This window comes from Nuphar pumila, chromosome 13 (assembly GCF_984573655.1).
Source record: "Nuphar pumila chromosome 13, dmNupPumi1.hap1.1, whole genome shotgun sequence".
Lineage (NCBI taxonomy): Eukaryota > Viridiplantae > Streptophyta > Magnoliopsida > Nymphaeales > Nymphaeaceae > Nuphar > Nuphar pumila.
The window spans coordinates 2,434,743-2,461,840 of NC_143261.1; the positions used below are offsets into that span (position 1 = coordinate 2,434,743).

The 27,098-nt window shown below is 37.8% G+C and overlaps 3 protein-coding genes across 3 annotated transcripts; 1 reads left to right on the top strand and 2 right to left on the bottom strand.

Moving 5' to 3' along the window:
• Positions 1–638: 638 nt before the first annotated feature.
• Positions 639–3,221, bottom strand: LOC149817494 (uncharacterized). The gene has a single exon (XM_089984625.1). The coding sequence runs from the start codon at positions 2,788–2,790 to the stop codon at positions 1,072–1,074; it is 1,719 nt and encodes a 572-aa protein (XP_089840751.1). The 5' UTR covers positions 2,791–3,221; the 3' UTR covers positions 639–1,071.
• Positions 3,222–6,065: 2,844 nt separating this feature from the next.
• On the bottom strand, positions 6,066–6,709 carry LOC149817495 (histone H4). Its single transcript, XM_089984699.1, has one exon. It carries the CDS (start codon positions 6,613–6,615, stop codon positions 6,304–6,306), a length of 312 nt encoding a protein of 103 aa, XP_089840825.1. The 5' UTR covers positions 6,616–6,709; the 3' UTR covers positions 6,066–6,303.
• An 824-nt stretch (positions 6,710–7,533) lies between these two features.
• LOC149817496 (uncharacterized protein At1g03900-like) lies at positions 7,534–19,596 on the top strand. The gene is made up of 3 exons (XM_089985310.1): positions 7,534–8,847; positions 18,684–18,962; positions 19,120–19,596. Exons 1-3 carry the CDS (start codon positions 8,365–8,367, stop codon positions 19,186–19,188), a joined length of 831 nt encoding a protein of 276 aa, XP_089841436.1. The 5' UTR covers positions 7,534–8,364; the 3' UTR covers positions 19,189–19,596.
• Positions 19,597–27,098: the final 7,502 nt, after the last annotated feature.

Here is a 27,098-nt window from a genome sequence, read left to right on the forward strand (position 1 = left end):
AGAAATAGAATTAATGCCCTAGGAGAAACAACAAATATAAGAGAAATATTTGGAGTATTGGGAAAAGGGTTTATAAGTGATATGAACCAACTCGTACTTTACCAACCGAAGTTTTCTGCAACTACAAACTTGTGGTAGAAATGATTGAAAATCCAGAGTTCAGCACATATACTGGTTTACCAGAAATTGCAAATAACATGATGACTGCTTTAAGATATACAATCTTTGAGTGAGGTCTAATAAGAAATGCCACTACTTTTATAAAACAAAACAAGTGATGGCATCCAAATACTAAAATATGTCAGATAAATCTTCTCAACAATGCAAATTCAAAACTTAACATGAGGAACGATTCATGAATACATTCTGCCCTGTGACAAAGGATCAAGCCTGCAAAAGGAACATGTTTGCAATATAACATGGACTGTCCATTTATGAAGATAAGCATTTGTAAGATGTAAGCCCAACACCTAGAAATACTTCCATATCAGAATGTGGGCATGCATCTTTTGTGTGTGTGTGTGTGTGCAAGCATGTGTGCACATGTGCAAGATTTTGATAAAATTACTTACAACTGACAATGCATTGTACACGATACTAGTACCAACAGCTACAATAAACACGGTTCTGAAACAGGCTACACCCCAAACTAATTTAATTCATATGTACAAATCATTTCAATCAAAGATAAAAAAATTCATCCTTTAAAGAAGAAAGCACCTCTCATTCAATCCTTTTAAGAACATGTACAAAAGAAACTCTCAGATCTAGGACTGCAAAATTGTGACTTACCTCGATAAACAGAAAAGGCAAACAAAGTGGAGCTAATGATACTGCCCCATGGAGATTCGATTCATTCCACTCATTAAGGTTGGAGTTTTATCAAACTGAAATCATCAGAGAAGGTGCAACAAAAGATGCTTCAGTTGCCCCCCTTGAATGCGCATTCACCGAATCTTCAGGTTAGTGAAAACGAATATCCTCCTAAAACCGAATGCTGCATCGCAAATATGTCAATAGGAGGCTCCACCAGTTTATGATTTACCGACAATATGCATGACAAAAAAACTGTCAAAATGATGAACTTTCAGGTATTAATCTTTCCCCTACTTTTTTCCTGAGAACCTTGTGCTCGATCAACTTATTACGCAGTTCAATGGCTTCTTTCCTTTTCCCAGCAGCATCCACTCCCTTGATCAATGTGGCATATGTGGCCTCATTGGGCTTGCACTGTTTCAAAATCATCATAGTCAGGATGTCAATTGCAACATCCACTTTATTTATCCTGCATAAGCCTTGGATAACAGCATTAAAGGTCACAATCTTCGGTTTATGCTTTCTCCTATTCATTTCCTTCAACATCTTAAGCGCTGCCTCAACCATGTTTTCCCTACAAAGCCCAGCAATCAATGAATTGTAAGTGATGTCATCGGGAAAAACCCTGCGGCTAATCATCTCCCTCAGCAACCCCATTGCTTTGCCTATATCACCTTTCTTTGATAAACCATCAATTACAGTGTTATAGCTAGACTGAACAAGAGTATAACCATTATCCCCCAATACATGAAGTATGGCAAACGCTTCATCTGTCATGCCCTCCTTACAGATTGCATATAGGAGAGTATTATACGTGATGATATCAGGACAACAACCCCCAGAAACCATCCGATCTAAGAAATTAATTGCCTGATCCAAGAGTCCAGATTTACACAGACAGTTGATCAAGATATTGTAAGAAACAACAGTAGGAGGATTAGAACTCCGGTTCATGATTGAGAGAATCTCCTCTGCCTCTGTCCTTCTTCCAATTCTGGAAAGACCATGGAGCAAAGTATTGTATGTCACAGAATTGGGTGGCAGCCCCCGAGCCAACATGTCTGAAAGCATCATGTTCACATCATCATGCTTCCCTTGTTTACACGCTATATTGATCAGAGAATTGTATGTCACAATGTCAGGATAGCAACCTTCAGTTGCCATGTCATCTAAGATCTCGAGGGCATATTCAACCCCGCGATGCTTGTACACCAACTCTAGGAACACGGTGTATGTGATTATATAAGGAGGGCAACCTTTTCTCAATTGGCCCTTCCAAAACCTGACAGCCTGATCAATTCTCCCCATACCAAACAAGCTCCTTAGGATGGCATTATACGAGATAACATCCGGAGGGCACCCACTAAAGCTCATACTATCTAGAACACCAATTGCAAAATTTAACTGTCCTTTCCGACACAGATTACTAATCAACATGTTATAAGTAATAGCGTCAGGGATCCCACCAGAAAAAACCATGATATTCAAAACCCTCCTGGCTTTGTCGATCCTATCGCTCTTGATCAAGCCACGAATGACCGATATGCAGGTCGAGAAATCAGGAACCTGACTAAGCCTCGCCATTATATCGATGAGATTTCCAGCCTCGACCATTTTCCCACTCCTGCAGAGCAGCCACAGGATCTCACTATTCGATACCTGATCGTTCTCGATGTAAGGCCCATCAGAAGATGAGGGAGGAGATTCCCGTGATTTTTTTCGGGTGCCCGTTACAGTAACAGCAAAACCGTTCCCGTTCACAGTACCGGGAATAACCCGATCAAGACAGACTCTCCTTTGCAGACCTCGACGATGCCGTAACAACAAAACCCTTCTTCCCCAAGTAGTGTTGTTCCCCCTTTCGGTTACATCCATCTTTGTCACACCATCAATCCGGCCACAAGAACTCCCGGACTCCGGGTGATCGAATGGAGCACAAAATACACATCTCTGAAAGTAAAGGATGCACGCCATCTCTTCTTTATCATACAACAGATTCAAATCTACCCGCTAACCTGAAAAAGAAACCCCACATATAGCTCGTTCCCTCGGAATTCCTTCCAGCTAATTTTCTCCTAATAAGGGCTCCAAACAACTAAAAGGGAAACAACCATCATTGAATTTTCAGAGAACATGAAGTTTCTCAACCAAAAACCAATCGTGGTACCAATTTCAACATACTCTAGTTTGTTGCTCTATGGTTTTTCTGTCACTACATCTGAATGAACAACTCTAAGAGGAAAGAGTTAAAAAGTCCTTACACTCGAGGCGTCGGGATGATGGTAGCTTCTCCTTCTCTGCCTCTCGCCGGAACGAATGGAATGAAGCTGAGGAGTGGCGCTTTATGTGAGGCATTTGCAGGACGTGAATACTTGGGTTGGGGCGTTTTAGGGCACCCAGGACGCTAACCTAACCACGTCAGCACAGCATCGAAATTTTTGAAGCAGCGTGGCGCTCAATTCACGCCTGTGACTCTCTGAGTCTTTGACTACGTGAGCGGGTCGGGTCCAGGTGGTCCAAAAACCGGTTAAGTACTTGAATTCAGTGTCCAAACTTTTAAACTGCGAATACGGTCCCCTCAATGTCTCGTGTGAAATCGAATTTCTTTTATATTGTTTTTTATATGCAAATTATCACCGCAAATTCACTAGTTGAAAAGTAATAAAAATAGAAATTTCTTTTATATTGTTAGGGTTGGCCATTGGACCGGCCTGATAAAGACCCGCAGGCTTAATCCGTATTTTGGCCCGAGCCAGGAACGTACTAGTTATAATCGGGATGGAGTCTGGCCCTTTAGCTTTGACCCAGTTAACGGGTTGGGTATATCCGGCCTTTGCATTTTACATAAGGGTTCTGCCCATTTCAGGCTCGATTATTTCATCGGGTCGGGCTCGGCCCAAGTTTAATCATGTCTGGGCTGCAATTTGCAGACGTGACCTGATCCATAACGGGTCAAGTAATCAATAGCCCCGTTAGGTACCTGGCTTGATGCCACCCCTAAATATCGTGGTAAAAAAATTGAACTTTTCAAGCGGGTCCTTGACTGTTAGACGGGCAGTCTAGGTTCAAATCCCATGGGCATCACCCCTGCATAAGCCATAAGGGTGGCAAAATGTGACCTGACCCTTCAACCCGCTTCCTAGCTGGGTTAGGGTTTGGCTTAAACGGGTTGACCCACCTAACCCGTTTATTAAACAGGTCATGTTCGTGTTAGGGGTATGTCAACCTGTTTGACTCTTTTAATAAACGGGTTAGGTGGGCAAGTCAACCCGTTTAATTATTTATGTTTATCTTGATGATTGTAAAACAACTTGGTGGATATGTTTATAGTATGGTTGTAACTTGTAAGACAATTACCTTGATGTTGTCTTTATGTTTATGACTTTATGTTGATGTTGGTAGTACACTTACATATTGAGATTCACAGAAAAAAAGTATATGTATTTTTTTTTTGTGTTTCTAATTGTGTTATTCAGGTTACTCGGATCAGTTATCGTGTCTATGTTATCGGGTTGACCCATTTAATAAAAAGGTCACCGTGTCATGTAATCATGTCATGTCAAGTCAACCCGACCCGTTTATTAAACAAGTTAACTGTGTCATGTCAAGTTACCCATTTAATAAATGGATTGTGTTCTTGTTTGCCACATCCGACCCATTTAATAAACAGGTCATGTTCATGTTGAGGTACTCTGACCCACTAACCCGTTAACCTGACCCACCAACCCGACAGGATTGCCACCCCTAATAAGCCAGGCCTTGGCAACTTAAGTTTTATGTTGACATGAGCTTGAACCGCACTAACATCATATTTTATAATATTTATATTTGTCATTGTTTTTCAATAAGCACGCTGCACATGGAATTAAGGTCATTAGTGAGACTCCAAAAGATTTAATGAAAAATGACCAAGTTGACAAGATCTCACAAGCTCTAGAAGCCAGGTCTGCCTAACCCCAGCTTGCCTTTCAAAATAAAAGACTGAGGTGATGGTTTTGGATTTGGATCTAAATGAATTTGAATTACATTCAAATTCAAATAGATACCGTAAACCAATGCTTGGTCCAACATTAAGGCTGTGTTTGTAAGAATGAAAGACTTCACTTGGTCAAATATGAAAACCTCTAAATGATCTTCAGATTTAAGATCTGAGGATTTGAGAATAGATCCCATTCTCAAATCCATGTATCTACAAAAGTTATAAACGACAAAATCTTGGGAGTAAAAAATTCGAGAGATTTTGAAAATTTTCATAAATTTCTCAATTTTTTTGGCTAAATCTTGGCAATAAAAAAATAAATAATATAAAAAAAATATAAGAAAATATAAATAAAACACATTTAAAAATAAAAAATCCCAGGAGTTTTCATGATAAATACCTGCTAAAACCATAAATACAAATATATTGGTCACAGTTTGAAAATCTTGCAAGAAATTACCATTTTAAACTTTCGGGCAATTTCTCATAACATTATCTCAAGATTTTTTATAAATCTGGCAATATTTATTATAGAGTTCATTATCCCCTTTATACCAAAGATCTCATATCCTTGATCTAAGATTGCTCATTTGGATATCCTTCAATCTTGGCGTACGGCTGGCACCACATTAGAATGCCCTACACCGCCTCAAATCCTTGGACATGAGATACGAGGCTTTCAAACGCCCTCTTTTTTTTAGTACATTTTACATTAAAATGGCAGATAATAATAGAAAGTTAACCCAGTTATAATTCGAAAATTATAAATTAAGCATAAGCCCATGAAATGCATGAATCAATCAGTTGCAACCCGATTAGTTAATCAAACTGGTTGAAATCGGGTCATGCTGACTCAATTGACAACTCCCAGGGAGCTTGTGTTGGGACTGATCCGCATGGACGGAGTTAAACATGGGCTGGTACAGATCACATTGTAACAAACACAAATTCGGGCAGGATTTTAAATTCCAAAGGGGACGTTCGCTCGACTTGCTTCTGCTACTACTAATCACTGACCCCCGACGAAACACAACCAGACTAGAGGACCGAGCCGCTAGCTTACTCGAATAGATACAAATTCAAGGAAAACCCAGAATCTTCAAATTTTCCAACTGATGGTAGGAAATTGCAAATTCCCAAGTAAAAAAGGTTGCTTCTCATAAGAACAGCCCAAAACGTATCAGAATCAATGCCTGCAGAAAAAAAAGAAAGAAAAAGAAAAACAAACTCGAAGCTACAGAAGTACCAGTCTTAACATCAAAGAGAATTAGCGTGTAATTCATTCGTTGAGAAAACCAGAATTCACAATCTGGTTTTGACACTGTATACACCGCCAACAAATACGAACAAAGAAAGGGGGTTAGATCATATTCACAGGAACACCTCCATAGACCCCCAAAAACCCCAACGATCGCAAGTAACAACGCCACCAAAAAGCACCAACTAAAAACGAACAAGACCCCCACCAAAAAAGAAGACGAGCGAATGGGGGAAAAGAAACGCTGAAATCAACCCCCGAAACCATAGAGGGTACGGCCCTGCCTCTTGAGCGCGTAGACGACATCCATGGCAGTGACCGTCTTTCGGCGGGCGTGCTCAGTGTAGGTGACGGCGTCGCGGATGACGTTCTCGAGGAAGATCTTGAGGACGCCCCTCGTCTCCTCGTAGATGAGCCCGCTGATGCGCTTCACTCCCCCACGGCGGGCCAGACGGCGGATGGCCGGCTTCGTGATCCCCTGGATGTTGTCCCTCAGCACCTTACGGTGCCTCTTCGCTCCGCCCTTCCCCAGCCCCTTCCCTCCTTTCCCTCGCCCTGACATCTCCGCTCCGAACGACCCTTTCCTCTCTCTCTCTCTCTCTCTCTCTCAGATCGTCGCTCGCAAACGGGAGAAATCTCGATGTGGCGAATGATGCAGAATGTGGCGGGCAGAGACGCTTCGCTTTTATCTCGGTTTAGTGAGACTCTGGCCGTTGGATCTAGCTTCGATCCGCGTCTGATGCCTTCCGCTCATTGGAACCGTCGGATGATGCTTCTGTACGACGTGATTGGGTGAAATTTTTGAACTGACGGATTGGTAGTTTCTTAACGAAGAGATGAATGGACTTGTATTTCCTTTTTCTACTTTTTCACTGCAGTATGGCAATTCCCCAATGGCATTGTGTGTGTGCACGTGTGTTGTGACAAGGCATCACTACCGTCCATCGTAGCAATCAGCAGGCAAGAGATGATCATACCATTAGACTGGTATCCGTTGGTTGCCAAAATGGACGGCTGGATCAAGGTATGAACATAGAAACATCACCATCACCACTGTTATTGTGGAAGATTTCTTGAATTTGGGGTAGAACTTTTCAGGATTTTTTGAAAATAAAAAAAATCCGATTTGGATTTGGATTTGGATATTCAAACACCCCAAAAAATGTTATCTCAATTATTTTATTTTCAATATCTCATTTATCTGGATATTCTAACCAAACAGAACCCCATAGCTAAGTAGTGTCCGTAAACAAGTGATCGGACCCTACGAATAGATTTTTATAAGGTTTGAATAATCAATGGTCCAAATTCTTTATAAATTTTGGAGGATCTAAATATCATTTTTTTTTCTTTGAGAGAAAACCTGATATGTGTCGATTCACAGTAAATTGACCATGCTGAATACATATATGGGGTTAGATTTGTGAAAAAAAAAAACACTAAAAAAATCCGAAAACCTATGTGTGTGTATAAGTCTTTATCTAATTTCATCTTAAAACTATAACCAATTTGAACTGGGTTAGGGTTTCAAGTAAAAGTGCAATTTGCTGCATGGACTGGATATGGAACTGAACTATAAGAAAGTGAAACTTGCTGGAAGGATTGGAAATGGAGATGAAGTAAAGCCTTAGCGAGGCATGCAAATTCTATCCGAGCCACCAATAGATACTATCTCTGCACAAGCATGTCTTCAAAGGAGGCCAGTTGATTTGGGTCGGCTCAAACCAAGATAACTTGGCAACACCCTTTACTGGTGTCAGAGCAACCAGGCAGAAATGACTTAAACCTGGTAGTGGGATATTCTGGTAATTAAAGTTTCTTGATCAAGAGGTAAGCGGAACTCCAAAAGCAATCTTGATGTTCCGTAAGAAATTAAAAAAATAATTATATTTGTTGGTGAAGCAAAGGGTTCTCTCTCTCTATATATATATCCGTTTTCTAAATCAATCCATTCTCGAATCTCGAAATCTTCGATCTCTTCTTCATTCACCCTGTTGAAACAAGGAATATCTCTGAATTCCCCTTCGAATTCCTCCTGGAAAATCCGTTCCCACCATCTAGATTCGAGACACACTTTGTGCTTGAACATCAAGTGCTTAAAAGAATTTCTAGAATTCGATCCCACACCCCGACTTCTTCATCTCCGAATAGAATCCCCAATTTCTTCTTCGAATCTATTCAAATAACATCAACCCCACAAAAATCTGCTATAATTTGATCACTTCTACCATCAAAATCTCCTCAAATCCGCTACTTTTGCTTCGATTGTTCGATACCCATATCGAGGAAAGCCCTGGATTCTTTGAAAATAATGTCATTTGAGGAAGAAGAAGCATTCGAGAACACTCTCCTTGTCGTCCGGGAAGTCTCCGTGTACAAAATTCCTCCGAGAAGCTCTAGTGGTGGCTACAAATGCGGAGAGTGGCTTCAATCCGATAGGATTTGGTCGGGGAGATTGAGGGTTGTCTCTTGCAAAGGCAGGTGCGAGATTCGGCTCGAGGATCCGAATTCCGGCGAGCTCTTCGCCGCCTGCTTCGTCCTTCCTGGCCAGCGGGAGAATTCCGTGGAAACTGTTCTTGATTCGTCGCGCTACTTTGTGCTGAAGATCGAGGACGGTAGCGGCAAGCATGCGTTCATCGGCTTGGGCTTCGCCGAGAGGAACGAGGCGTTCGATTTCAACGTCGCCCTCTCGGATCATGATAAGTATGACAAGAGGGAGCACGAGAGGGATTCAGGGGAAGAGAACGATGATAGCCACATTAACATTCATCCTGCAGTGAATCACAGATTGAAGGTAACGGAATGATTGATGATATCCTTATGGTTTCTTTGGAGGCTTGTTTAGAGAATTTTCTGGGAATCATGTTTCTTGGCTTCTTCTTTAAGTTTGATAATTGATTTAGGTAATGTATGAGAAAAGTTATATTGGTTACAAATTTACGACAGTCTTCTCCATAGTTATCAGAGTAAGAAGCGGTTGTGAGAAGAGATGCGTGAAGCGTGAAGCCACAAGCGTATGTTCAAGAAGTTCCTGGATGCGTGAAGTTTGAACTTTGAAGCAAGAAGTGTGTGTCTAAGAAGTGCTTGGATGCATAAAGTTTGAAGCGGTTGTGAGAAGAGATGCGTGAAGCGTGAAGCCACAAGCGTATGTTCAAGAAGTTCCTGGATGCGTGAAGTTTGAACTTTGAAGCAAGAAGTGTGTGTCTAAGAAGTGCCTGGATGCATAAAGTTTGAAGCGCTTATGAAGCATAAGGAGAAGAGCACAACAAAGAGCAATATAAACGCGTAGGAAATGAAATAAGGATTAGTTAAAAGTTAAAATCAGTCTTTTTAACTTAAAATGAATTTTAAGTCTTATTACGAAAAAAAAAACATTATATATGTAAGTTTATAATAAGAACGTTAATGTTGAGAATTACGAAAAAAGGCATTTCCAATATGAAAGAAGCCATTTTCACATCGGGGAGAAGCAAGCTTTCCATTTTAAGCGAGTTTCCCATAAAGCTGTAGAAGTGTGAAACAAGCATGTAATTTCAGGCTTTCCTATCGATCTTTTGAGGTATTAAGAGGCTTCAGGTTATGCTTATTTTCTCTGGTTTTATTTTCATGGTTGAATGTTCATCTTTTTTTTTTATTTTCCCCTCTTTTGGTTCATCCAAAGTTCAGTTCTGTTGTTTGATTGTTTATTTCTTTGAGCCTGTTGTTGATTAATTAATTGATTGTGTTCTCTACAGCTTTAATTTATTGGTATCATTTTATATTTGACGGGTATTAGATTTCATTGGACCATATCCTGGTTAAGCTGTTGTAATCACTTGTCGTGTAATAGATTGATTATTTTTTGAATCTCTGTTCCTCAATGGGAGGAAGAAATCATACAGGAACCCTATTTTGTAAACTGCATGCCTTCATTATGTGTGGACATGCAATTTGTTGGTACCTTTTGGGTTTGCTCTAGAAAAGAAGTTGATCTGTTCATCCTAAAGGGCCTGTGCGTCTGGATTTTTCCACTTTCGATTCCTATAACCTGTGGGTTCTGGTGAGAAAGTTTGTGCCATAGAGTGGCTACATATGATGTCACTGCACTTTGATATGTACTCGTGACGTATTATTTGTTCTGTTTTGGCAGATATCCAGGACATTTGGTTTTCTCGAAAGAAGAATCTTCTTGATAATCTGTCTATCTTGTTCTGGTTGGTGTTTAAGCATACATCTACCTGATCTTATGTACAATAAATATTTCACTGACACATTCTCCTTTATGTGCCCATTTGGTAATTGTTTAAGGTCTGAATTATGTAATTGTCTCAAATGCTAAATATGATACAATTTTTTTCTGGAAAATAGATAATATTATAATGTATTGTTCTACGAGACTTATTAATTTAAAGATCTTTGCTGGAATAATTTCCATTTCAGTCAATATATACCTCCTATCATCGAGTCGATATTTCAGGTTAGTGTTGAATACCAAGTTGATATGTAGATATTCTTGAAGGGAAAGTAAGGTTTTTTTTCAGAAACTGGGTGATGAGGGATCACCAAGACAGACAGACATTGAAAACTTAACAGAAAGCAGTTAGAACCCAATTTTTTCATGCCGAATCCATGATAAGACGCTGTCAGGCCATTTGAGAATAGCACAAGCATGAATTTCCTTCCAAACAGAGTGATGAATAGATAAAAGTGAAAATATCTTCCTGTTGAACGGCTGCTCATTCCTCTCAAGCCAGGTAAACCACCTGGCTGATATGAGCCACCATTTCCATATAAATCTCCACCTCTTGCTAGGGTGTAACTTGAACTATCTCAACAGCAGTAAATGAATGCATGAGGAAGCCATTAGGGAAAAAGAAAGGTCAGGCTTTCCTGAACAACCATTGGAATGAATTGCAAATGCCGAAGGAGGTACTTGGTTGATATGTAGATATTATCAACCGTATACTGTTCTTCTGCTATATGGTGTGATAACAAACTATTAGTTGCAGTTTTCAGGAGGTTAGGGTTCTAATGACTTACCAAGTTCATTAATCCGACACTAAGAGGTGTGAAACTAATCTATTCTGCCAAACATGCACTCTCTTGAAGATTCGGATTCCTGGAGTAAATGTATTGGAAAATGACCTAACTGCAATTAGGCTCTATTTGGGAGCCATAATTGGGACCGGTGATGGGGAATTCACCAAATCCCAAGCATCTCCTTTGATTGGAGTTACCGTTTTGGAAGGAGAGCCGGAGATGGGAGCGAGTGTTGGGAAGGGAGATGGTGTTATAAATGGGTGGATTTCAAAAACGTCCTCATGAGTATGGTGTTGCCAAATCCACTGATTTCATCACTGCTTCCAACAAAGGCTCCCAAACAGAGCCTTATTTTTGCCAAAAGTGCATCTATACATTCAAATAATTGCAAAGCAAAATCTTGGATTTGGAAGCTGTCTGGTCCATAAACTGCTTGAAACACTCTTTAAAACATCAGAAGCGTCCTTACCCCCTAGTTGGATATCTTATATTGCTGTTGTTGGTTAACTGCATGCACTTTATTTTGGATTATATTGTTTTTTCCTCTCCAGCCAATAGTTAATCTAGCAGAATCCTGCTGTTGAAAAAAATCTAAGCCACAAAAGAGGAAGAACTAAATTTCTGTCAAATTCGTCTGCTTTCCTGGTTAATGTTTAGTATTCCTCCATCCTTTGTATTGAAACAACATAGAAGAACCCAAGAATTATGTTCTCCATGGAGTCCTGCATGTTATCAAACCCTGTAAAATTATTTTGAATCCTGTTCTTATAAATAACATCTTAAACACCATATGTTCAAGGCTGGAGGCACTTTAAACATCTAAATGAAGAAATTCCTGGTCTGCAAGGCCTGGAAGGTTGAAAGAACAATATCAGTTTCTATTTTTCCTGCTATCTTTCTGAGAAAAGAAACTTGGTTGTATCAACGTCAGGCTTTGTTTAGGTAGGCATAACTTGGACTGAAAATCCATATAACCTTTATGAGTAATTTTGACAAGTGATAGAACAGATGCTTGTTCCCATATTTGTTCCTAATGTGAGGTGAACGCCATCCATTCTCTCTCCGTAACAGTTATCACCATTTTAAAAGCTAGGACATAATCATCAATACCACCCTCCTTATATCAAGCTGAGTTAAAAGTCCCCATGAGGCCAAATGGAAACATTGCTCTGTTCCATTTTTTCAAAGGAATCTTGCCAGAGCTTTCTCCAGCCTGCTTGCAACTTTCTTTGGAATCTTGTGGAGAGATGTGGGATAACGTGCTTAATGAGAACAACATGACCAGCCATCCAAAGGTAGTTTACATACTATGATTTTAGCTTCTTGTAGACCCTATCTTCTATTGTCAACTAATGTGTGCTGCCCTTGATATGCCTAGATGAGGGGCATTTCAAGATGCTTCATTAGTAAGTTCCCAAGTTGGCAACCAAATATCATGATATTTATTGACCACTTCTCTTATGCATTTTTTTCAAAAATAAAAAGTAAAGTTTGCAATAATATCACAATATTGTCATGGTAGATTCGAAGAAATTTACTAAAAGCTATATACATGCATGTGTGTGTTCTGTTCATCTGCATATGCCAGCGAACATCAGCTTTTGGATGCGTAGCTCTGTAATTTGGGGTGAATGTCCTACAATTATCGTGCATGAACTTTGACGGGTTGGAACTGTGCAGGAAATTCTTGAATTATTGGGGAATATCAGGAGGTTGTATGTCTTAAATGAGATTCTCTTGTCAAAGTGGATGGTGTTAAGAAACGACTTTGAATACATTAGGTTCAATAATGAACCAATACACATGCACATGAAGTGCCGATATACCCACTAAAGGGGAAAACACAAGCACATAATGTGCTAACACATAAACCCACGAAAGGGGCAAAAATGTCTATAAGGCATAGGTTAATATTATTGAAGAGAAGAAGGGTGTAACACTCATTACAATGGAGAAAAAGCTCCTTTAAGAAGATTACCAAATACAAGGGGGAAATCCCCTATTTATAAGCCTTTGAGGAGCCACATAGGGGGCTCCCAAAGGAGTCGTTGGGAGCCCCCAACGGTCACATTTGTGACTGTTGGGGGCTCCCTAACGACTCTTCGGTGAGTCCTCCAATATGGCGCAAACCACAAAAAATAAATTTAGAAAAAAAGAAAAGAAAAAAAAAAAGAAAATACAATCATATTCCAAAATGGAATATGCGTAAAAATAGGTAAAATAACTAAACTACCCCTACGGCTAATATAGAAAAATATTATATATATATATATATATAATTAGGAAGATACATATACATATATACCATATATGTATATGTATCATCTTTTATATATATAAAATATATCTAATTACAATAATTGATGAGTACATTTTAACACCCCCCCCTCAAACTTTGCGTGGGGAAACAAAAAGATTGAAAAGTCGCAAGACTCTAAGAGGCTTCGGTAAGGATGCCATTGAAATTTGCAAATGCCTTCCTCCAATTGTCTTTTAATGGTGAACACATTTCCCGATCTATCCAAGGTACTTCTTTTTATCCTATCTCCAAGATCTTGTGGAATAACAACAAAAAACAAGTAAAAAATATCTTTGCACTTTACTCAAATGGAACATTCCTAACAAAATGAATTAATCAAAACCATATCGGATGACTCACCCACAAAACAATGGTGCAAAAATATAACTTATGCATGGTAATTTAAAGCACATGATAGGATAATTACTTTAGCATGAAAAGAAAATTTAGAAAACCAATATTTCAAAATCATATATCATGTCAAAGAGAGAGAGGAAACGAATTACAAGAATGCATAATGCTTTCACAAGCTCCAAAAATGAACAAAACACAACCCCACAATGGGGAATAAAGCAATGGTCCGCCATGGGACCCCATAAGACGCTTATAATGAAGTGCCAAACAAGAGAGACAAAATCTCCAAGAGTAAGCACGGAAGCACGCACATACACAAGAGGCCACTAATGGGCAAAATAAAGCACAAAAGCGGTCAAACACACAAGAGAGGTGGCAAAATATATTTCACTCATAAAAGGCTTCATAAGAAGCTTATAAAGAGGTATGAATTAATGGGTGTTACATACTTATTACATTCATTTTTTTTTATTCATTTTGCAATGCATAATCTACACATTTCTCTATTTTAGTAGAGAACCTTACACATTTAGGAACATCTCACTCAAATAATTGCAATTATAAAAATTCATTTTATATATTAAATACAAAGGTGACCAAAACCATAAGCACTTAATATGTAGATTAAATGCCAAAAAAAATTGATTTTAAAATATGCATATTAATGATATGCTATGTCACATGGGTGCGGGTGCGGGTGCGACACGGGTGCGGTGCAATTTCAAAAATTTTGGACACAGGGACTCGGCTATATATATATATATATATATATATATATATATATATATATATATATATATATATATATATATATATTAAAAATATATATATATATAAGACTCGGTCAAAGTTGTGCCCATTAGGGGACAGGTGATGAGTTGTGAAGGCATTCTGTACACTTTCTTCATACAAGAATAATTCACTTTTGGGCACTTTCTTCATACACTGTAATAATTCACTTTCTTCGTACAGGAAAAAACCACAAAAACTTGAGTTGTGCCCATTCTGTACTTAAAACTTGAAAGTGTACAGGTTTTTTAGTTGTGATGGGTTTTTTTCCTTACAGCTGTAGCCCAGAAAATTCAAAAAAAAATTCAAAAAATTTTTTTTCCAAAAAATGGACCAAAATGACCCTGGGTGCGTTGACCACACCCAGGGTCGGGTTGACCGAGTCCGAGCCGCACCCGTGTCGGTGCGTGTCGACGCGGGTGCGGCGACCTTGGAGCCGAGTCCGTGTGACATAGATGATATGATTCTCTTGTATTTTTAAAAGACAAAATATGAATGAAATTTCACAAATTTCAACAATAGTTCATCTACTACAAGCAATTACCTCATTAGTCCTACAAAACCCACAAATCAAGTGTATAAGCTACTAGAACAAGAACATAACCATAATGTCATTAAAGGCCAAAAGACACACACAAAGGTGTGTAAAAATACCTCTTGTCTATATGTAATAATACTTGAAATGAGTGTATTAACGACAAGAACAAGATAATATACGCCAACATAGACCAAAAGCATCTCTTGTTTACGTAAAAAGACACTCAAAATCAAGTATGTTTAGCTACTAGAACAAGAGTATCAAGCCAACCATGGGCTAAAACACAATACATCTCTTGTCTACATAAAGTGACACTTGAAATGAGTGAAAGAAGTCAACTATGGGCATACATTTCAGCGACTAGAACAAGGACACAAATGCCAACATGGACTAAAATTACATACCATAGTGTGAATCAACGTGCCTTGTCTACATATAATAACACTCAAGACAAGTGTGTTCAGCTACTAGACCAAGAGAACAAAGCCACCATAGGGCTACCAACACACAAAGATGTAATCAAAGAGTTCTTGTCCATATATTATGACACTTAGATAAGAGTTATAAAAGGAGAAGACGAGAGACACACTCATAATTAGAGATCATATAACAAATCATTTTAGAGTCCCAAGGTGCCCATAACTCACCTCAACAATCATCTTTAATATGGTAAGTGGACAATCTAAAATGACATAACACAAGGTGCCCATAACTCACCTCAAGAATCATCTCTAATATAACAATAACAAGGCCAAAAAGGATTGATGCATCATATAAAAAATAAATGCCATAAAAAGGCAAAGAACACATAAGGAAATCATTTTCCAAATACGTGATTTTACAGAGCGGGCCGATTTGAAAAAATCAAATCAAAGGTCCAATATAATCAATCACAACAATAATTTTGCATAAACACGAATTATGCTTAATCATGATCAAATCTTTAAAAAGAAGTCATTTATATCAAAAGGCAAGCCTTTAACTATGATAGATATAAAGTGCAATTATATGCACATCAAATTATAATAGATGTATTTTTTTACGCAATACAAGATGTCGAATGACAATAATCTTAAAATGAGCAAATAACAAATTTAGGACAACATATAACAAGATATTGCGGAAGCACTTACAACGATAAAAGAAACAATCTTACAAGTCCAACAAGGGACAAAACAAACACAAGCCCTAAAGAAGACAATATAAACATTTCTTATTTAAAAAAAGAGAGAGAGCTCCCAAACATTCATGAAGATGGTAATATTTAAAAAATCTCATAAAACCAATATTGTCATTTAAAAAGAAGCTTATCATGAAATCTTCTCAAAGAGTATATACTCATAAGAAGATTCACAAGGATCAAAAGGCCTCTCAACGAGAGATACAACACAAAAACAAATCCTCAAAAGAGGGTATATACGAAAGGAAGAGGGAAAACTTCGTTAAAGTGGAGAAAAACCCAACAAAAAAGAACAATAGGATTGCGTTATGACATAAATCTATAAACAAAAATTCATAATATTATTAAAAACATATGACTTAATAGATTATAACCAACTCCTAATGTAATAAGTATGCAACAAACATTAATAAAGACCATAAGTTTTATAATAAAACACATTCTTGAAATTGAATTGAAGAATGTAAAGAAAATAACCATATTTCATGAGATCATTTTTAAAATTTAATTCAACCGGTATTATAAATTGCCTTCTTAATCAAATATTGCTCATATGAAAAGAATTCATTAGGTAGGAAAATAAAAAATTAATAAAGAATTTTTCATAGTTAATATATGTCAATCACACGATGTTATGAAAAGCACCAACAATTATGATGAGAGTATGTGAGCAATGCTACATATCTCACAAACATTTTATTTTTTTTTCTTAAAAAGACTTATTTTTCATATAAACGGTGTTCTTACAACCAAAATTAGGTATAAATTCAAAAATTCCAATGGTCATATTTTTTTTTTTATCGACCCATTAGACCATGCTTTGAGCAATCACATATTTAATTATTCGAAAAACAAGTTCACCGGTTTTAGAATTTACCAATAAAAAAACTTTCAAGAAAAGACATACGAAAAAAATTAATATACGAAAAAAAGTTCAATGAAATGTTAAGAACGCAAACTCATAATGACAAAGAGAACACATATGCAAAATATATTTAATTCTTCATAATGCACAATACTTAAAGAAATATAATGCATACCAAATAATTTTAAGAAACAAAGAGAGAAATGAGGACTTCACCATTTTTTCTTTAAAATTTCTTGAATAGCACGCTTCCCGATGCAACAAAGAGCAACTCGATCCCAACCTTGCTCTGATACCATGTTAAGAAACGGCTTTGAATACATTAGGTTCAATAATGAACCAATACACATGCACATGAAGTGCCGATATACCCACTAAAGGGGAAAACACAAGCACATAATGTGCTAACACATAAACCCACGAAAGGGGCAAAAATGCCTATAAGGCATAAGTTAATATTATTGAAGAGAAGAAGGGTGTAATGCCCATTACAATAGAGCAAAAGCTCTTTTAAGAAGTTTACCAAATACAAGGGGGAAAGCCCATATTTATAAGCCTTTGAGGAGCCACATAGGGGGCTCCCAAAGGAGTCGTTGGGAGCCCCCAACGGTCACATTTGTGACCGTTGGGGGCTCCCCAACGACTCTTTGGGGAGTCCTCCAATGTGGCGCAAACCACAAAACATAAATTTAGAAAAAAAAAAAAATAAAAATAAAAGAGAAAATACAATCATATTCCAAAATGGAATATGCGTAAAAATAGGTAAAATGACTAAACTACCCCTACGGCTAATATAGAAAAATATATATTATATATATATATATAATTAGGAAGATACATATACATATATACCATATATGTATATGTATCATCTTTTCTATATATAAAATATATCTAATTACAGTAATTGATGAGTACATTTTAACAGATGGATATGCCATTTTTAGCATGAACCATCCGTGAGAGCAATCTCAGTGTATTATAGTTCGGGATATCTAATACATCACGTCAATGTAGCATTCAAACGGAAATTAAATTCTCCTACTCTAGGTTTCTAATGCATCACATCAATTTAAACCTTACATAGTGAGCCCGGTCTTTCTATAACTAAATTCTCGTACTCTCAACTTCATCAATGTGGAAAATCTCAGAACAAATGGAAAAAACGAGATTTAATCCATATGGATATGAAAAACTTTAAGTTTTGGGAATTGTTGAAGACAATTAAACATGCTGTTACTGTTGCTGAAGAATCAGCTTGAGATATAGGACATGGAAAGGGAACTACACATCTTCTGTGAGCTGCTGATTTAAAATAGCCAGTTTGCATTCTGACGGCAACTTTTTAAAGTTTGTATTGGTCTGCCAATATGAGCGTGCAAGTCCATATCAATATTGTAAGGTAATAGCATGCATGATTACCAGCTAGCAGTTGGTCACTGAAGTTGATTAGCAACCTATCCAGCTGGTAATTGAATTCTCTGTTGGCACACGAATCCCTTATTGGTAACTGATCTTGGTTTGTGCCTCAAGTTGTAAGCTAGTCCCTTTGTTTTTATTTGGATTAACAATTGTTGGTTTATCAGGAAGGAGAAACAATTAGGATCAATGTGAAGAGCAAACCATCCACTGGAACTGGCATGTTATCAGCTGCTGGAATACATGGTGGAGCGTCTGGCACAGGGAATGCTAGCGGATGTCTGGCACCTCCACCAAGTGATGCACCCAAGATCATGTCGCCTCTTCCACCACCACCTAATGATCTTGTTGCTGCTCGAATGACCTATAATGCTGGACGTCTCCATGTCTCAAAAGAAAGTGCAAGTCATAGTACCGATCCTTTGTCAGATTTCTCCAAGATTGAGGTCTGTTTTTTCATTCTTAAAGGGAAATCTCTCTCTCTCTCTCTCTCTCTCTCTCTCTATATATATATATATATATATATGCACACGCAGACACAGGCACCTTTCGCATGCTTGAGATTAACAATGGGATAATCTAATGATTTATTTGGGATTGCAGAGAAGCCTTCCTCAGGTGACTGACTCAGGATCAGCCAAGGACACTGCATTTGGATGGGCAGCCTTCTAAGATTGTTAGCACATATGCAAGGTCAAGTTGAACAGAGAAAATGGCCATGAAAAGGTAAGCGGAGACACACTCTTCCCTTCTCTCTTTGGCCAGTAACACATACTTGGTGCTTGACATTTTACTGATAGGTGAAACCTTTTTTTTGTGGTTCATCAATAGAAGCTTTATTCGCCAACTATGTGCCCATTTCAATATCTAAGCATACACAAATTTCTTTATTTCCTCTGTTGAGAAAATACTCATGACTGTTGGTATACATGTAATGCTTTGTCCCTACCCGTACCGTTTTCTCTTTTCTTGTGTTTGTTAATTGTGTATTTTTGGTGAGCAATTATGAGTATATGCTCATGGTGCATGCGTGCACTCATGTATGAATGCTTGGTAAGTTTTGATATTTTACAACTTAAACATGGGATCTGAATGTTGTAGGCATCGTAGCAGTTGTAGGCTTGCTTCGAGCTAGGCTCACAAGCTGGAGTGTTTCCTCTTCGTTGGAGTTGTCTATGTGAGCACTGTAGAAAGCGCCATTGTTTAATTTTTCATCTGACTCGCATAAAGGCAGTCTGTCACAAAGTTAACGAAAGCTTCTTAGATAGGTGGGAAGCTTGTTTTCTGGAAGCTCACTTCGAAAGCGCGATACTCCTCGCTTCCGAAACTTGATGAGAATCTCGATTCTCCCACGCTTTTTCTATGCTTTCCACACGCATTATTTTCTTACTCTACTTTTCATGTTTTTTATGTGTTTTTCATCACGCTTCTCACTCACTTTCATTTATTTTTTCTAAATTGGCAGTCATCTTTTTTAGATTTTGTTAAAAATTTAATTATTATACTAAAAAATCATGAAATTTAAGAATAGTCGCTTTTATTTTAGTTTTTATTTGTGTTTCATTTGTATTCTCATTCAATTCTTACATTAGTTTTTTATTCCTCGCTTCCCGCTTCCTATACATTTTTAAATGCGGTGCTTCTCACTTTCGCTTCCTAAATCATTTGTCGTATCCACTTCCTAATCTCGCAACCTTGGTCTCTCATTCTAAATCCATAGGTTTTTTAAAATGCTTACCAATTTGTAGACGATGATCAAAGGGCTTATACCTGCCTCTTTATGATGGTTAGTCATATGTAGATTAGGGATGAATAGCAAATAAGATAGATCAAAACTACTGGCCAGCACTTACTACAACAATGTGCACATAATGGAAATGGTTCATATGAAGCTATTTGGTGGTTTGGTAAGGGATAAATGTTAAAGTGGATGTGCTCTGCCTCCGATGGGCAAGCAACTGTAATCTTGCTTGAACTTTCTAAATTCTATCTGCAATACGTTAAAAACTAAAGTTTTGCATTGGTATCTGATCGATCCAATCATGATTTTTTTTATATATTTTTTATCCAATCATGATCCTGAACAACTACCATTACAAAGTGTTACATATCCAGTTTCTTGTGTTACTCTGAATAGCAGAGTCGGACTAAGGTCGTTGGTTTTTCTTTGTAATTTTTTCATGTGCCAGGCCATTGTTGGCATCACTGTATAGGTTTCATATATTGTTAGTGATTTAACTTATGTGTTAACAGTGTTATGCAAGTTATATTATACAAAATTAAATTTGAATTCCGCACCCGGAGTTTACCTGCTTCATTGAAAATAAGATGCGAGAGAATCGTTTACGGTGGTTTGGACATATTCGGCGAAGGCCTAATGATGCTCCAGTTAGAAGGTTGGAGAAATGGGAAAATATATTAGTTAAAAGAGGTCGGGGTAGGCCTAGGAAGACTTGAATGGAGATGATAGGAAAGGATATGAATGCTTTGAACCTCACCGAGGACATGGCGTTGGATAGAAATGATTGGAGGAAAAGGATTCATGTGGAAGACCCAAAATGAATTTCTTTTTTGGTTCATATCGCTGACCCCAATTGTTTTGGGATGAAGGCGTAGTTGTTGTTGTATCGTGAGAAAATTGCCATTTTTAGCTTTCAGGTAACTTCTCACAACCCGCCCGGGGTTCGTATTTTCACTCGATAATTGCTACTTAAATAAGATCTGAATGTGTATTCAACTCCGATTCTAATCCGTTTAGCCAGGTTGTTCTCATATTTTATAGAGGATATATGTTCAGATTTGGTTCAAACCTTACGCATTTATACTTTTTACATGCAAAAGCACTTTTTTTTGGTTCTTTTTTACAGGATCACCATCGACATGATGGATCCTACTTTTTCCTGTCTCATTCAGATATGGACTAAGACTTGCATCATATGTTGCGTTGGTTTCAGATGATCAATCTTGAGAAGAAGTTGCATATAAGGGGATGAAAATGGGTCCGATTCAGTTTGGGTCGGGGCTTTACTGAATCCAACCTAATCAGATCTTGCTTAATCTGATACGGACGTGGAGTTGGATGGAAAAAGCTATTACCTAATCGGATATATATTATATGTAATTGGGTTGGATTGAACATGATAAAGATAAAGAGATTGACCCATGAATGTGTGGCGGACACACGACCTATAAGCAGATTTGCATGTCAGAATAGGGATGGTAATGGACCGGGGGACAACGGGCCCCGCCCCGCCTCGCCCCATTTGGACCAGGGATGAAGGGCATGAAACGGGGATGGAGGCGGGGATGAAGGTTAAAAGCTATCCCCGTGAGGGGATGGACTTGCGCCTTTCCTCGCCCTGCCCCATCCCAATCCCCACCCCACCCCCAATCCTTCAAGGGATTACTATAAACTAAGGGGAAACGGGGCCCTGCCCGCCTCACCCCTGTTTGCACCGGGGATGGAGGCGAGGGAGGAGGTTCCGATTTTGAAACGGGGTGGGGTGGAGACCTTGTCCCCCACCCCCGCCCCAGTCCACTGCCATCCCTAACTCAGGGGTGGCATCCCTGTCACAAGGTCAAAGTTGGGTGCACTACTTGTTGGGTTGGGAGACTCAAGGTTTTACCAATGGGAGGCCAACCAATGTGAGGTTGATGATGTTTTTTTTTTTCTTGGATTATCCAGAAAAGCTTTGAAGGCTCGTTTGATTAGTGGGATACAATCGTCCATCAGACAAGAACAATTGCTTCCTAACCTATGTTGGTCCCACATCCTACACCAAAAATGAGAACATAGTATCACTGTCAAAATGTCTTATATATTTTTTACAACTTTGTATTGTAAAGCTTTAAATGCATTGTGAGCCATCAATTTTTTAAAACATGTCATCGAAACATGTTTATATGTCGTAATTTCTTCGTGTAAAGCATGTTTCATACTATATAAATTATAAAGAACAAATATATGAGGTTCGAGATGCTCAAGTATTGAAGAATGGAAGCCATCCCATCATCATTGGTTGTAGATTTTGAACCTTTAGTTGGATGATCCCCATCCATATATATATTTATGAGTCACTAGAATATAAGAACTAAAAATATGGGCATTCACAATACTTTTTTTTGCACATCCAACCATGTGGATGTGATTGGCATGGTGAATTTGCTAGAAATCAACCATTGGATCATGTATTTTCGATGAAAAAATGTGATTTTTGAATGCTTAAATATTTATGAAGATTATGGGTCATTGATTTTAAAGCCTTAAAAACTCTTGTTTATACATCAAAATCAGACAAGCCCGATGTGCAAAATGCACAAGGCTCAACAAGCCCGATGAAAACGAAGTTGGCCAGCTGTCCACCCCTAGTCTGAATCCTTGAGGTTAACCAAATATAGATATTGAAAAACTAAACCATGTACATTGTGAACCAGATTTGCATCATTTGTAAGCTAATGATAAAAAATAGAAAATGATGGCACTATACGACAAAAAATGATGCATTTCTTGCAATGCCCCCACAATTTTCAAATTTTCTCTCTCATGTCCAAATTCAGATATTTTCAACTTTAAAAGGACTTTTAAATTTTTGCATAAGCAAATTTCCTCTAGATACGTGAATCCTCTCAAATATGTGAATGTGTGAATTTATCTCAAATATGAGAATTTTTTCTTAAATTCTCATATTTGAGAGAAAATTTTAATATTTAGGAGGAGACTCATATATTTGAGAGAGAAATTGTATATTTAGAAAAAAATGTACATATTTGAGAAAAAATTCATGTATTTAAAAGAAAAATTGTATATTTGGGAGAAAAATTGCATAATTGAGAGAAAATAGATATTTAAGAAAAACTCATATATTTAAGAGAAAAATAACATATTCACATATTTGGGAGGAAATTCACTTGTGCAAAAGGTAAAAAGGTCTCTAAAACTGAGCGAATTTGGACATGGGAAAAATTTGAAAATTGTAGGACATTTCTGAAAATGCATTATTTTTGTTGTACAATACAATCATTTTTCATTTTTTTTAAAGCAATTTGCATTGTGTTATCCTTTGTTTTTGAATTGGTCTATTGTTTGCTCGGAGTAACAATGAACAAAATTGTAATGTGACTGCACGTATTTGGTTTCCTATGTTCAAGGCAATATTTGATTGTTATATGCATTGTCACTCGTAGCCAAAGTCTGACCAAGTTACAACTACGTAGGAAACTACCTGTACGAGTCTAATATAACCCAGTCAATAATTTAAGTTCTTAAGGGACTCATGTGGTTAGATTGATAAGAGAACCACTTATTTTACAATCTGAAGCAAATTCAACTGTTTAATTGAAGATGAGCCGAGTCTGCCCTGTGCACCATCATGTCAGCTCAAACACCAAATTAGGATATAATTATCAGGTCCCCATATGCTGAGTCGGGCCTAGACAAGGATCCAAATCCAACCTATAGGCATTCAGGATGGTTGGCTTCAAATCTGCTTATTAGAGGCTTCCCAATGTAAATCTGGTTAAACCATTAAGGATGCACAAAACGCAACGGACGTGTCACAATCAATTGGCACCTAACACGGTCAAGTTTGTACTGGGTACCTGAGCCGAGAACCCCAATTCTTGGGTATGAGTAGGGGTGTCAATGGGTCGGTTTTGACCTGGACCTGGCCCATACCAAACCGTATACGGCAGGGGTTGGTGATAAATAAGAAGGCCCAATTAGAAACTGGGTGGAACTCGAAAGGTCCGATTAATATAAGGAGCCGGGTATGGTTTGTAAATTTTCATACCAGACCTGGACCTGGCCTCAGATCCGACTAAGAACCACAGTTTTATTATTTTACTAGGTATGGTCTGTGTCTGGTTCATGTAAAATCCTTATCTGGGCATGGTTTCTCTTATGGTGGGTCCAATTAGACTCAAGTTCAGACCCTGTACCATAATCACAAATGAGGTTGGAGTATGGTTCCACCTGGGTCTAAACCAAACCTGACCCGTTGACACCCATGGGTATAAGCATGAAAAGTGCTGACTCAAATAATATTCGTGTCGACCCAACCAATATGCAGGACAGGTTTGGGATATGATTTTTGGCGGGTCCTGACCTGACCCAGCTTTTTTGCCAGATACCCGAGCTAACCCCAGTGTTTTATATGTATTTTCAGTAAAAATAATTTTCTAAATTTATATGGGTCTGGGTCTGAGATTACATTTTTGTGACCCGACAAAACCCGAACCTGAACCCAGCAATGTGTTATTTGGGCGAGTTCAGGTATACCCTGATGGGTCATTGACAGCCCTGCTCACCCCAACTTAGTAAAAAATAAACAGGCACCTGGACTTTAGTATTGTGATTTTCCAAAACAGCACCTAAATCCATCATAATTGATTGCATCGCCCATAAACAGAACATGTATAAGCTGTGAAGTTAGATTTCATATTATAAGATACCATCATTCATTCTGGTTATGTACCTGACACATTTGCAAAATAAGTATGCAATGCATATGCGCTAATTTGCATCATTAAAAGAAACAAAAAATAACAAAGATCTTTTGGAATTGCAATCAGACTTTTGGGTATTTCTTATTGAGGAAGGGTTAGGCTGAGCCTATCATATTGAACCTAAATAGGCTCAGTTCAGGTTAGATAAGAACATATTGAACTTTTTTCTAAACAAAGATTCAGCCCAACTTGATTTATGTCCTCAAGTCTTATTGGTTTCACCTAATATGTGTCACATATCCCCCCATCCCAACTTGGATACTCAAAGACCCATTGGATAACTTAACAGGGCTTTTTTTTGGGCCAAGAGAAAACTGAAATAACAAGTTTTGTGACACTGCTTCAAGTAACTATTGAAAAATAGAATTTGAAGAGGAAATATTAAACAAATTGCATAGTTATTTATTTTTAGCCTAAGAAAAAACTCAATAGCGAGCTTTTGCGGCACTCCTTTAAGGGATTATTTGAAAAATAGAATTTGAAGAGGAACTACTAAATGAATTGAATGGTTACGAAGAACTAAGGTTTTTAATTCTCACTTCAGATTTTTTTAGTTTGAAAATAATCAGAAAGACCACAACTTTTAAAATTAAAATAAATTACAATGAAGAATGCAAAAGAAACAAAATAATAAAAAACAAAAAGAGCAACAATATCATTACACTTGGACCCAAGGCCAAGCAGAATTAGAAACGAATTATGCATCTATACGAAAATTAATAAAAAAAAAAGATAACAAATTAGCCATTAGCCATCACTATGATGGTAAAATGATGAGATAAAAATAAGAAAATAATAGCAGGTTCCCTTTTCATTTAAGGTTCTAAATACATCAGCTTAGCCATGTGTAAAAAAGGAAACACACACAAGGAACATGGATTTATTTCCATAGACATACTTGAACAAACGGTTTATGACTTGGTTACTTGTATTTGTGAACTGATTCGCTATGAAATGCACTTGCAGATAGCTATCCAAAGTTACGAGGTCAGAAGTCTCACACCATATATATCTGGGATTTTAGATCCCTGACATGAGATCCAACATTTGAGGCACCTCAGATCTTTGCATCACGCATGCCCCACACCTCCTTAGATCTGAAATCCGAGGCTGCGAAAACGCCTCATAGGGTTATGTTATCTTGTGACAAAAAAAAACTCTAAAGCCTTTGCAGAAAAACCAAAGTTTTGCCTCAATGGACTTGGGCAGACTAGGAAGTTCCTCTTCACTTTTATCAGCTCAAAATCTAGTGCATCTCCATCTCAGAGTAGGTGCACCATATAAATAAAGTGAGCAAGATGATAAAACAGAAGTAAAAGAACACTGCTTTGCAGTATATCAAGCAATTGATGGCTACATCAAAATGTGGCACGAGCATCAAGAGACTAGCATCGCACCATCACCCAGCTCAGGCTGCCATTCTTGAAAAAGAGGGGCTGAATCACAAAAAAAAAATCTACTACTCAAGAAAATGAAGTAATGAAACACAGGATTTATGGGTCCAAGACAGGATATCTCTAGGCCCACATGTAGTGACTGTCAGCTACAACAGTTCAAAGGGCAACTTGAGCAATTAAACAAATACTCTTAAGATAAGGGGACACTGACTACATTATAAAAGGACCACAAACATGCCTCCAGAATCCCAGTTCTTCGAACCAAGTCTTATTCCAAAGCACATCAACCACTGTTTGATTGAGCTAAAATGAACACACTACCCCTGGAGGTACTAAAGAAAAAGCTACATGGTTTACAGAGGTGCAATCGTTTTCCAGAGCAGAATCTCAAAATGGCATATTTAGCTAATAGCTCTAGACTGAAAGGCTTAACATGCAAGAGAAGCATTCTACCAACGCAGATCTACACATCAAACTTGTGAACAGTACCATCAAACCATTTTCCTCGCATGATGCATGAAATAGATCTAGAAGATTGAAATGATGGTTTAAGCCTAATCATGCTCCAAGAAAACCTACTTGAACCCACACAGACACCAATGCTGGAAAACCATTTAACAAGAAAAAAGACATCCTTTTCTGGAAATCAAGAAAAGAGATAGCTCTGCTTGAGCACATAAA

What these genes read in the sequence shown, in the direction of transcription:
- LOC149817495 (XM_089984699.1), bottom strand. Translation starts at nt 6,615, where the DNA reads ATGTCAGGGCGAGGGAAAGGAGGGAAGGGGCTGGGGAAGGGCGGAGCG.
- LOC149817494 (XM_089984625.1), bottom strand. Translation starts at nt 2,790, where the DNA reads ATGGCGTGCATCCTTTACTTTCAGAGATGTGTATTTTGTGCTCCATTC.
- LOC149817496 (XM_089985310.1), top strand. Translation starts at nt 8,365, where the DNA reads ATGTCATTTGAGGAAGAAGAAGCATTCGAGAACACTCTCCTTGTCGTC. An exon ending in CAGTGAATCACAGATTGAAG is followed by an intron (nt 8,848 to 18,683) that starts GTAACGGAATGA and finishes TTGGTTTATCAG; the next exon opens with GAAGGAGAAACAATTAGGAT. An exon ending in CAGATTTCTCCAAGATTGAG is followed by an intron (nt 18,963 to 19,119) that starts GTCTGTTTTTTC and finishes TTGGGATTGCAG; the next exon opens with AGAAGCCTTCCTCAGGTGAC.